At 34.7% G+C, this 13,575-nt stretch overlaps 1 protein-coding gene across 4 annotated transcripts in view; it reads right to left on the reverse strand.

Annotated features, from left to right (window-relative positions):
• The window catches only part of FYB1 (FYN binding protein 1), a 165,980-nt gene that overhangs the window by 12,762 nt on the left and 139,643 nt on the right, over positions 1-13,575 (reverse strand). For 3 of the 4 annotated variants that reach the window (XM_082382247.1, XM_082382248.1, XM_082382250.1), the window contains 6 exons: positions 13,121-13,265; positions 8,728-8,750; positions 7,585-7,651; positions 6,399-6,533; positions 4,697-4,722; positions 2,416-2,482 (listed from right to left, as the gene is read on the reverse strand). In XM_082382247.1, coding sequence (XP_082238373.1) covers positions 2,416-2,482; positions 4,697-4,722; positions 6,399-6,533; positions 7,585-7,651; positions 8,728-8,750; positions 13,121-13,265 — 463 coding nt within the window. The remainder of the gene's footprint in view (positions 1-2,415; positions 2,483-4,696; positions 4,723-6,398; positions 6,534-7,584; positions 7,652-8,727; positions 8,751-13,120; positions 13,266-13,575) is intronic. The other variant, XM_082382249.1, reaches the window with a different exon arrangement.

The following is a 13,575-nucleotide window of genomic DNA, read 5'->3' on the forward strand; positions in this document are numbered from 1 at the left end:
AATGATGACATTTCATAATGCAGAATAGATCTTCAAGAGAATACAGACTGAGTTAAAATGGAAGTGAGAGATAATGTATTATGTTGAATGGTATAAAATGACTGAAGTATAGTTTAAACATGGTTACATATCAGCAGTTTCATATGATTCAACCTAGTCTTGAACCCCTTATATTTTTCAACCCTTCCTAGATAATTAAGTGGTTTGGCTAATGTCATAGAAAAGGCTTTTTAAAAAAGAACACTTTGTGAAAGACTGATTTTTATGGCTTAAAAAATTTATCTATATATAATCGACTTAAAACAAAGCCAGGGTCATATCTCATGATACCAACTAAAGCCAATTATTATAAGAGAGGTGAACAGCTCTGAGGTAGTGATTCTCCAGCCTGGCCGCATATAGGACCACCTGGGAAGTTTTTAAAAAATACCACTGCCCTTTTCTAATTCCCAGAAATTAAATTAGTTAAAAATTCTAATTAATTAAATTGAGTGAGGTCCAGGTACTGACATATATATTTTAAAAGCTCCCAGGTGATATTAATTTGCAACCAAGGTTGTGAACAATTCCTGGGTTAAGTATGGATCTTAGGGAAAGGCTGTGACTCTCTGTAGGAGGGAATTTTAAAAATAAGAATATTTGTGAATAATGAAAAATTTTAAACACTGACATTAATTTTGATTACCTAAGGTAACCAAAATTTTGGTTACCTAAGGTAAAGTTTTGTTTGTAACTGATTTATTTAAAATTTTTGAATCTTAGAATTTAGTTCATTCACTGGGAAATGAATTATCACACTGTCCTGCCCTAGGTTCTGCATTGTCCCTCATACCTTCTCTCTGGTGGTACCTGGGTAGTAGTGGAATTGCTGGCCCGGATTAGCACTCTGGAGCGATCAGAATATGCATGAATGTTAAAAATGCCCCACAAGCTCTCTTTAAAGGTAATTTATTGAAATTTATTTAAAAAAATAGAATGCTGTGTTAGAGACACACGATTGCCTTAAACTCTGAAAGTAAGCAACGGGAAAGAAATTAGTACATATCGCACAAAGTTTAATCAGCTGGGGTTTATTTTGCTTAAAGAAAAGGGCCAGTGGGTGACTCTGGGTTCCTAGAGAGCTATTTAATGGAATGTGGTGGCATTTCTACAGTAATATTAAACACAAAAATGTGCTTAAAACTGTCAGGAATAGAAGCGACTTCCCAATGGTGAGGAATATTAAACCTTAACATATTTCTGAAGATTAGATTTTCCTTTCATGGAGAACTGAAAAAGGAGAATGATTCTCCTTTCATATTTCTGGTGTGTTTTGTCTGTAGAACTTGATCTTCTTATATAAATAACAGGATATTTTCCCCTCAGTTTCTTTGATCTTGCTCTTGTTCTGTAAAATTAGTTTAACAATGTTGGTAAAATAACCAAAAATGACAAAAACAGAAACTTAGAGTTCACTCATGCATTTTTACCAGTACAGCTCAGAAGACACCACTTACTGTATTCCATTGATGTTACTTTTATCCTTTAACTGATCAACTTCAAGGTCTTTTTATTCATCTTTCTTTTTTCTTGAAAAAGCTAGAGAGGTGTTCTTGCTTCCATACATAGCATGTATCAGATCATTTCACATATTTATTGGAGTATAAAAAAGCATACTAACATGTTATTTTCTATTACAAAAGAATTTTCAAAAGGTACTCCTCTTCTATTAACTGATTTTAGATTTTCTTACAACTTTTGTCTAAAATTAAATTGAAGCCTTAGGTAAGCTAAAGAATGTCACTATTCACTGTTGACTGTTTTTGTTTGTTTGAATGGAACCTTTGAGAATCAGATGATTTTGTGAAAAAGTGACATAACTCTTAAAAGTCCTTTCAAAACACAAATCTTCTCTCTCTTTTTTTTTTTTTCATAAAAGGAAACGATCTTCTTGTGGAGGATGGAGGAGGCTTGAAGCAGGTGGGTTAGGATCGAGACATAAACTAAGCAGTGTGTTCGAGACATAAACTAAGCAGTGTGTTCAAGACAAAAAATGTTTTGAGAAAAAAGTAAAAAAGGGAGCGAATGAATCAGTGAGATGAGTTGCAATCAGGCTCTCAAATATTTTCCCAGTGAATGAGTGAATAAATGAATGAAGACATTGGTGAGTCATAGGTCAGAAGATAATCAGGGAACAGGGAGAAGGACCACTGGGAAGGGGTGAGGGGAAGCGAGAGAGAGAACGAGGAGGAGGACCTGGGCTATCCATCCATTCACAAACCTGTCAGACAGGTCAGAGTTGGGATCAGGGAGAGGAGGACAGAGCCAACAGGATGGCACACAGTACACACGCCCTCACTGGGGTTTTATTCCAGCTGGATTTTCTTGAACGGTCTGATTTTCATTACTTCATTGTAATGAGAACATTTAAATTACCTCATCTCTGGTGGTGGAGCAGGGAAGTCAGAGGCATCCACATCATCATAAACTTCATCTCCCATGTCTAACGAAAGACAGAATAGCCAATGTTGAAACACTGTTAGTGTACATTTTGATATGAGCATTCAATGGTATTTTAATATAAAGACTGTTTCAAGGACAACAAAATAAGTTTTCCTGAGGTCTCTGTACATTTCTCCTGGAAGCACTGCCTATTCCTTAAAAGGGAGAGGTTCTTATCTTCCTTGATGCTTGTGTTAAATATCCCTCAAAAAGAAAAACAACAACAACAACAAAACAGTGGCAACGATTATAACTATTGTTATCAGGGAAAAACCCCTAAAGCAGTGACTGAGATTATTTGAATATCCACAAGGGTGATGAATTGTAAGATTAGTAGATTGCTGACAAGCAAATCAATATTACTGGCCACTGGCTGCAGGTAGAGATTGAAGTCAAGATTTTTATGGGATTTGAGGTGCTAGGATAATATATATCATTTTATTTATATGTCTTTGTCTTTGTGCCTATCTATCTATCATCTATCTATCTATCTATCTATCTATCTATCTATCTATCTATCATCTATCTATCTATCTATCTATCCTCTCTTTTGCTCATTGATCTGTCTTTATTAACTTTTACCTTATAGGAATATTATGTGTGGCACTATTGTAAAATAAACGACACTTTTGGTACCAGCAGGTCTTGAGAATCAGTATTGGTGGAAAAGTTGCTATGACCTGAACTGGTTCAATGGCTTTTCCAATGTGTAGACATTTTTCTTGCTTCTAGACTTCTTGTTAATAAAGTCAGGAGGAATGCGTCCTCTCTATACCTATTAAGTTGCTCCACAGCAAATTAAGCTAAAGAGATGAGTTGAAGAGAGTACAAATGTTTTAAGGAATGATTATCACAGAAAGTTTAAAATGCTCTCTGGTAGTGGTAAGGATTTGATTTCCTTTAAAAAATCCCCCCCCCCCCACCTTGGGACTTCCCTGGTGGCACAGTGGATAAGACTCTATGCTCCCAATGCAGGGGGCCTGGGTTCATCCCTGGTCAGGGAACTAGATCCCACATGCATGCAACAACTAAGAGTTCACATGCCACAACTAAGGAGCCCACTTGCCGCAACTAAGACCCGGCATGACCAAAAAAAAAAAATCCCCCCCTTCTGTATATATGTACACATATATATATATGCTCTGTATATGTATGTATATATGTTTGTGTGTGTGTGTGCATGTGTGTGTATTTTCCTCCCACTCAGGTTAACTAATTTCACAGGATAAAACTTGCTCAACTACATGAAGGATCTATAATAAATATGTAAAAATATGACATATCACTGGTTTCCAGAAAGGGAAAAGTTACTATTCCATGCACATGCACTTAATACACCTTTGAGAATGAAAGAAAATTAAAACAAGAAACACATTTTTTACTTAATTGATCACATTTTTTCCATTTTATGCCTACTATTTGTGGAGCTAAGTTTCTTGAGTACTTTTTGAAAATTATAGATTAAGATATAAGCTTATCAGTTATTGATCAATTTGAGTTAGAGCCTTACATATTTTCAAATTGATAACTGAAAACAAAGTCAGATAAACAGTTTGGAAGAATAGATTATCTTTGTGTTTGGTTTGCTCTTTCAATTTATTTACAAGTTAAAATAAACTTTTTGAAAGCCCCTGAATATTCTTGTGAGACATTTTATTTTGTTCAAAGTAAATTTAAGAAAACTCCTTTAAAGATCTGTCTCAGCAGGGGTAAAAAAAATAAGCTGATCAAAATTGTACAAAGAAGAAACTGTTTCACATTGAGCAGTGGAAAATTTTCCAAAGACAATATAAGTGATACATTTAAAAAATCAAAGAAATTTAGATTTAGAAGGACCTTCGTGGCATATAATGTGGCATGTTTTCAGAAATCTTTATGCAGAAGTCCAGTACATCAAGCTCTGACTGAATTGGGGTGGGGGGGGTCCATGGGGAATGTTGGGGTCCAACCCTATTCACTTGTCCCTTTCTCCATAGTGATCCTATGGCTGGAAGAACTGTTTAAAAATCGTTGATATTTTAAAATTTCCTCTTCCCACTATTTTACTGTTGAGAAACTATGGCGACCCCAGGTGCAGTTACTTGACAAGGTTACACAATTTATTATTTTCAGAGTCAGGACTTTAATTCAGACAGCGTGACTATAGCCAATCCTTTCCACTACCTCAACTGCAAGAAGTGAGATATAAAATATACAATTAGCTTTTATTACTTACCCACTTGTTTAGGAGGAGAAGGGAAACTGGAAAGAAAATGAGAACACAGTTATAATCAGACCAATATAAACACAGAAATTGAGTCTTTTATTTAGGAGAGACATGAATAAGTAATAGCCTGGAGGCTTATACAGTCTAATTAATCTGTTGACTGTCATTCCTTTCTCATCCTCCATTTCTCTGCTAAGTCCCAAGTTTTTGTCCATCAATCCGGAATTTAGCAAGACTTTTTGTGAACTCCAGTGTTGACCAAAAAAGTCAAGAGTCAAGATATCCAGTGGTTTATTTTGCTCACAGCCATTAGACCAATGTTTGCAGATGTGTTCTATGAAGTTTGGGCATATTATCATACCAGAGTAATTAAATGGTCTCAGTATTCTGGAGTCATTGTGGCATAGCTCAGGCCCAAAACTGTTTATTTGACTCAAAGAATAGAAATGCCGAGTCAAAATCAGCAGAGGTCATAGGAATCTTTATATGACCATGTTTCAACAATATGTACATGTATATCTCCAAACAGAAGAATGGTGAATAAGAGAGGAATATCCACTGAAACTAGAGAGTAAGAGCTTATTAACAGAAGTGATTTGAAATCAGGATTGGGTGGCTTTTAGTTGCAACAGAAAAAGACCTTTGCTTTTATTACTTTCTGAGCTTTAAACACACACACACACATCACTGGAAGAATGGTGCACAGTTACAGTAAAGTGTGAAAGGTCATTAGTTCAAGTGATCTAAAACCAGAATTAGCTGGTGTGTAATTAGAGCAAAAAAAAAAAAAAAATCTCTGCTTTTATTTCTAAGGACTACATTTGAGTAATGCTGCATGAAGGGAAGATTTGCTATGTTTACTTATAATTTTAAGAGTCCTGTTTATTGAGTGTTGTTTTAGTGTCTCACAAAAGGGTTTAAAATTAGGACTTCTATGTGGAATTAACATCTTATAAAGACTTCAGTTAAGTGTGGTGAATCTATTAGGCACATATAAAATAAGGATATCCTGTACCGGCGAGTGTAATTAAGATCCTTCAAATTCATACGCATGGAACTTATACTAAAGGGTTATTTTTGGATGGAAAGATAAAATTTATGCTTTAGTTTTATTTATACAAACTGAAGATGTTTAGAATAATTTTATTATAGGATAAATATGTAATTCAAGTAGAATTAATATATCACAATTGTGATATAGTTACAAAGACTTTAAATACTGTACTTAGAGAAAAGAAATTCCAAATTGTGTCCTTTATTTCTAGCAATTAATTTTTAAAAGAGAATGTATATTTTGAAGACTAGTCAGTATACAATATTATATAATAAAATGTGGCATTGGAATTGTGAACATTCAGATTGATGCCACAGTTAAAAAAAGTCTTACTAAATGGAGGGTGAGTGTGTATGAGTGTGTGAGGGTGTGTATGTGTGCACTTGTGCGTGTGTGTGCTTGTACATGTTTGAATGGAAAGCAAAATATATTTTTGAACCATACGATGGTTTTCGAATACTTTGTGCTCCTCTCATATAAATGCATGAGTTTAAGGGTGACACAGTAAATGAGGCTAGAATGACTAATGGAAAAACACATTAAAATGGCTTAAAAGTCTGTCAGAATTTGGTTATTGGTTATAAAATATTAGCAGCATTTGATTAAATTATTAGTGTTGTTATCATGCACTGGATTTGGTGGTTGGTCGACTCTTACGATGAACCTTCATTGTCTGACTCAGAGTCTTTTGGTTTCTCTCGTATACTTTTCTTTCTGTCATCTTTTCCCTTTAACATCTTCAAAATCCCCCAGGACCACGTGTTACTCTTCTCTTCAACCTGTAGCGTGGAGCTTTGGAGCATGCAGGCATTGATCAGATTTTTTATAATTATACTGCTTTGATCATTCAGGCTGTAAGCTACTCATTGTATTGAACAAAATGAAGCTGTTATGTTTATAGGTTATGGCCTTTGAATACTGCTGCTACTAGGTAAATAGCAGGTAAGTTATTTTTTCCTATTTGGTAGATTTCTCCTGGTTCTTAAACTAGCGAGCTGAGTCAGGATTAAGTTTTAAACATCAATTTAGCTTTACTGTATTAAAAGTAAGTTGTTAATAGATTAAAAATTTTTAAATATGTATTTAAATTTTAAAATACGCCATTTCAAAAGTTTAAACACCTAAAGGATTCAATACTGGTTTTGCCACAGATAGCATATGACCTCAGTTTATTTGGGTTGCCTACAACTATGATTAACATACAAAGGATAGCCATGCGACTGATTAACTTTCCAGATTGTCGTAAAAATAAATTTTTTTTTTTTGCATTTTTGAGTGTTTTATTTATATCAAACTGGATAAAATGTGTGTATTTCTCATACAGAAAAGACACGTCGAGGTAGAAATGTACCTTTCAACTATTCATGGGTACACAAGTACACTGGGGAGATTGTAAAAGTGCAGATTGTGATTCAGTAGGTCCGGTGGGCCTGAGTTCTATTTTTTTAACAAGCTCATTTTTAACTAGTGATGCCACAGTCTCTGATTCATTAACCACAACTGTGAATATCAGAGACATAATTAGAAAAATAAATTATTGATTGATAAATAAATGATAGGGAAAAGTTTGAAAAAAAATCTGCAACACTTCTAATCCTTTATCCCTTTTTCATTTCACTTCTTTTGACGTAGTTGTCAAGGTTATTCCAAACAATATACCACTTCATTTGAAGTGTGGTGCAGTTACACTTCCACATTTACTAATGCTGTTAAACATTCAAATAATTTTTGGTAACGTAACAGGGAATGCTATTTCTGCTTTTTATTTTAAATAGAAATCAAGACTATACAATTCCAGTACATACAATACTTTGCAAAAAGGCAGTTCGCTGATCATTCTTACCCATTAACAGAATCTTCCTCTTCTATCCCATCATAAATATCATCGTCTGGGGGAGGTGGGAACATCCCTTCATGTGAATTAGGGAGGAAAAAGTCTTCTGTGAATTTTATAATTTGGTCACAAATGTTCACTCAAAATTTGATAATAAATCTGTCTTATTTAATTGCAGAAAGCATCCTACTTTCATATCAACTATTGAAATAAAAAGTAGCTTTATTTCCCACTCTCACATAGGTAGTAGGTAAATTAATTATTTTTAACATTATTTTATAAGGAATTCTTAGATGTGAAATGTAACAAAAATATGAGGGAAGATAAAGAGTAGTATGCATGGGAGATGAAAGAAATGGGGGAAAATAACTATGAAAAAAGTAAAATTAAATAACGATGGAGTTAGAATTTTTTGCGGAAAAAGAAGGGAGAGGTGATAAGAAAAATGTAATTAATACTGAGGAGACATTCAGAAAAAGCTACTGATCAAGATATAAGTAAAGAAAAGCAAATAAAATGAAAGGTGAATTTGTAAACATTGATGGGCTGACTTTTCATTTCTTTATTTCATTTCATCAATGTGATATTTTAAAAGTTAAACCTTTATTTGATTTGTTATCCTATAGTCCTTAGGAACCTTTCTATTTGACAGATATTTATTTAACAAATCTTTACTGAGTACCTTCTCTGTACAAGAATATGTACAATAAACTTGAAATTTGATTTTTAGGATGAGAATTTTAGCACTGCCAGGTATTAGTAACCCTTATTTTGTTGATGAGATAACGAGGAGACTTTAGGAGTCATAGTTAAGGTGACCATGTAAGTTATCACCCAAACAAGGATACTTCTGAAAGTGAAGGGGGATACTACTAAAAATTGTGCTCAGACAATTGGCATAAATCAAGACTGCCCTGGGCATACTGGAAGTGGAGTCACCCTATGACCCATAAGAAGCTTGGAAGAAAGAACTGACTTGCTCAGGGTCACTCAGTGTCCAGGGCTGGGCTCCAGGTCATTGGTTCCCAGTCCTGTGTTCTTCCTACCACATTAAGATCCTCCTCATTATTTGCAGACAAAAGCATTTTGTCATTAGTACACACAAAAACGTTGAAGACTTGCAGAAACTGCTGATGAAAGTGTGTGGCTTACCTCCACTTCCACTCTGACTGTGGCTAGGAAAAAAAAAGTGGACCAATTAAATTAATATATGAAGTATTTAGCTATCAGGGAGAGAAGTACATACATTGAGCAGTTATACAAAAGAAAAAATAACATTCCAATCAAAAGTTTATCAGGATGTTATTTACAATAGCCAAGATATATCAATAGAAGCAACCTAAGTGTCCGTCGACAGATGAATGGATAAAGAAGACGTAGTATATATACACAATGGAATGTCACTCAGTCATAAAAAGAATGAGATTTTGTCATTTGCAACAACACTGGTGGACCTAGAGGGTATTGTACTTAGTGAAATAAAGATAGTTAAAGACACATACTGTACGTTATCACTTATATGTGGAATCTAAAAAAAATAAAACAAATGAATGAATATTACAAGACAGAAAGAGACTTGCAGATATGGAGAACAAAGTACTGGTTATCAGTAACGAGGGGATAGGCTGGAGGGGCAAGTTGGGGATAGGGGTTTAAGAGGTACAAACTACTATGTATAAAATAAATAAACTACAAGGATATATTGTACAGCGTAGAAAATATAGCCAATATTTTATAATAACTTTAAATGGAGTATAACCTATAAAAACATTGAATCACTATGTTGTATACCTGAAACTAATATAGTATTGTAAATCAACTATATTTTAGTTAGAAAAAAAGTTATCAGATGTTATATGTGAAAAGGAAGAAAAACTGTTCCTTATTGTAATAGATGAGTAGTAACAAAGCAAAACTCAAAGCAAAACAAACCTAATAAGAATCAAGTGAGATTCAGTACCATAAAGTATTCTAAACAATGATACTGTCTGCTTCTAGCACTTTCCCATGAGGCAGTTTTCAGATTATACAGTATTACATCATTCCATAGATGGACTTATTTATAAAAAGAGAGTATTATTCCAGAACCATTACTGCATTAAATTCAATTTTCTTTTGCTATCTTATAGTCACAGCATTTAACTCTTAGTCCAATAGCATTACATTTTTTTAAAAGGGAGAACTTAAAAAAAATTGAAATCCTCTTCACGGGGCCTTTGTAGAGTGTGGCTCCTGATTGTCTAAATCCAGAATTCTGATTTTTAATTTATTTTGATAACATTCTATATTTCCCCTCTTTTATAATTGTCTGTTTTCTTGTCCATTTCTCCCACTAAAATATGGGTTCTGTGAGAACAAAGGAAGTGTAGAGTGTGAGAACTAAAAAAAAAAAATCTCAGAAGTCATCTAATTCATTTTGCAGAAAGAAATTCAGGCTCTGAGAAATGACGTGATATGACCAAGCCCACTTTTAAGTAAATGAAGAGATGAGAGGAGAACTTCAGCATCCTGCCTTCCCTTACAATATCCTTTTGGCTACACCTTGCTGCGCTCCCCGTGTCGCCGTTTTTGCCTTTTGGATAACCTGCCAGTAACAGATATCAGTCTGATATTACAATCGCATAGTGTAATTATACACTCATATCTGATTCCTCAACCTTTAAGTCAGAATAAAAGAAATTGGTCTGACGCAGATCTACTGCTAATCTAGAAATAAAAAGTACGTTTGATAATGGAACTTTGGAAAAAAACATGTTATAAATGTCCTAATATATAAATAAGAACTGATTTTTGATGAATTTTTAGTATATTCTCTACTTGCTTACAAACTATTTTCACATTTATTGCCCTCAACACTTCCCTGTGAGCATGAAGCAAGCAGATAGAATTATGTGAAAAATTGCAGTTTGGGTTGGCTGCCACTTCTGGCAAATACAATATATTCCCTTGGAGAGTCTCCTACCCAATTCCTAAAGAACAGAGTTATAATCAGGAGCAAAGCCACCATCCATTATTTCATTTCTAGAGCCGTTCTTCAATTTCCTATTAATGGTCTTTTTGGAATACAAACCATTGATCAGATGAATGAGAGGTAAGGAGAGGAGAGTGTGAGAAAAGAGGAAGAAAGAGAAAGAGGAAAGGATAAATGGCAGGGAAAAGGTTGGAAACATACATAGAAGAAAGTTTTTTTATGTGATGGAGGAGTGGTATTTGCACTTGTAATTTCCTTTTGTTCAACGTTTCACATTTAGTACAAAACATTGCTTAGTTGAGAAGAAAGGGAGAAGAACCGCTGTCGGGACCTGTGCTTTTAAGCCTCCTGTCTGCTCGCAGAATCTGAAGTACACAGTCAGCTCTCCTTACCCTGGAGGAATTGGGAAAGAGCTGGTAAAGAGTGCAAGGAACCAGGAGGCATCTGGGGGAGGGAGAGGAGAGGATGGTGCCTTCTCTTATTCTTGCCAGGACAAGCTGCCAGCTATACTCAGCGTCTCTCCTTGTTCTACTAAGGACAAAGCATATTCTGTTATGAGATCTCTGCCAGCAGCAGCTGTAGTTTCAAGAAAAAAAACTTGTGTAGAAGTGATGTCTCTTATTCCATTTTCTTATTAAACATGCATAAGGGAGGAATAGATGCTAGTAAATATTGTGGGGCTATACTTGTTTAAAATATTAAGCATTAAAACCATACACCTCCTCCAACCCCAGTTTATTAAATGGAAGATTCTTTTTCTGCTACATGTTTACTAACTAGAGATGTCTTTTAGAGCTGTGGTATGTATAGACTAGATAAAAGGAAAAGGTAATAGCATTAGTTTTGGGAAATAGTCACCTGTTATGGAAAATAATGCTTCATTTTAAGGCTATCATCCCTTTTTGTAGATTTATCATTTTTTTCTTGAGTATGTTCATCAGTGTAAATATGTATATATTAATATAACTGGGGTTCTTTAATTCCAAAATAAGAGAAATGTGTGTGTTTTTTTTAAAAAAGATAAAAGGCAAACATAAAGTATATATGTTGCTAATATACATGGTATGGAATACTCATGTCCAGAAAATTCTGTAACCCTCAGAATATGGCCATTTGGAACTTTGACCCCCAAATTAGCATTTACTGACTTTCAAATTAGGTCAAGGTGTTTCTTATTACTAAGGCCAATTTACAATCTGTAAACTCCAGTGCATACATCGCATGTTTTGATATATATTGCATAATTTATGATCATACCATGGTAAGAAGGCATGGAAGGCCATCATTCTTTTTTTTTTTTGGCTATGCCATGTGGCTTGTAGGATCTTAGTTCCCCAACCAGGGATTGAACCCAGGCCCCAGGCAGTGAAAACCCAGAATCCTAACCACAAGTCCGCCAGGGAATTCCCTATTATTCATTTTAGAAAGACAAAACTGCCAGAGAGCAACATAAGTTTAATTGATGCCATGAGCTCAAAGTCCACAAGAGGGAAATTTAATTCTTCATATATTTCATAAGTATATTACTGTTTTGATCATTTTACATTTTTAAAATGGTTGATAATGAAAACATTTTTCCTTTAAAATTTGAGTTATGAAGAATGCAGACACATTTTTTCCCAAGTGAAGATCTAGCTCAGATCATGTGTTTTGGGATCACGTGGGGGGTTTCCCAATTCCACAAATGGGCATTAAAAAAAAGAGGATTCTTCACTGTGCTGGAGATTTTCCTTCTCCTTTTCCTTCAACTTGAAGGGATCATGGCTTTACCAGGAAAGGGAGCTATTGGAGGCAAAAAGGAATGGAAAGAAAAGGGGAATGGAAAAGGAAGGAGAAGAAAGGACAAGGAAGATCAGAGCTAGGAAAAAGAGACAGAAGAGGAGGCAAGGATAAAGGGAGCTGGAGACAGAGAAAAGAGAGAAGGGAAGGAAAGGTACGTGGGAGAAGATGGCCAGACTCTCCTCTGGGCTCCTCTACCCAAGAAAGATGTTCCCATAATTCTTGTGGGGAAGGTCATGCCATTCTAGTGGAATGAATGGAAAGTTGGACCCTTAGTTGATTGCCAGGGATCATAGGGGATTTTACATTTTTACTCTTAAAGAGCAAAGTAGAGTTGGCTTTAAAAAGCATTTTTGTCTGTTATGTTTTTAAATAAGAACGACGAATATATTTAGACTCAGATTTCAGAGAAAAACACTTTATATTTTTCAGAGCTAACTTCTACATCTCATCCTTCAATTTTACAAAGTCATACTTACTTTAGGCATATCCTTAAGATCAAATCAGAATAAATACTGTAAAACAGCATTTTGGATTGACAACACGTTTGGCAATATCTGGCAAATGGCCCATTATATTTTAAGTAGTATTTGATACATACAACCAAATAGTAAAATAAAAGACTATGGAGTTTCCAATGACTTTTCATCCATATTGAAGTGATTGTAAATGGTAATTTAGTTTAGTGATAGAGAGCAGTAGGAAATAGGGAAAGTAAAATTCTGGCACCTTAAAATCCACAATCTCTGACAAAGAGATGATGTGATTTGCTTTACAATTTGTACTTACACATACCTGTTAACATCTTCCTGCTCTGCGACATCATCATATACTTCCTGGTCATCTTCAAAAGGTCTTGATGAAAGAGCACCGAGCGAGTTTTTTTTCCGTTTCAAGGAATCATAGTCAATCTCTACAGCCGTTGTTTTAATATAGCCGTCTACCAAAAGGGGAACAATTTATGTTCGGGTAACTGTAGCTTAAATATCATAAAGTTGTGAATAAAATATTAATTGCACACTTACTCTTTAAATTTTCCCTTTATTTCTTTGCTTGCAATTCTGATTTATAGACTTGTTGACACATGTTTCACTGTACTTTGTCAAAGTCTTACGCTGTTGTGGTTTGGGGTAAGCCTAGAGTCTATTTTCAAGATTCCAAAGTGATTCATATGAATCATTTTTGCCTTTTAACATCGATGAAGAACCTAATGCTCTTTGTTCCTCCCTGGGATACTATAAATATTTACA

This window comes from Balaenoptera borealis (genome assembly GCF_965194805.1).
Source record: "Balaenoptera borealis genome assembly, chromosome: 2".
Taxonomy (NCBI): domain Eukaryota; kingdom Metazoa; phylum Chordata; class Mammalia; order Artiodactyla; family Balaenopteridae; genus Balaenoptera; species Balaenoptera borealis.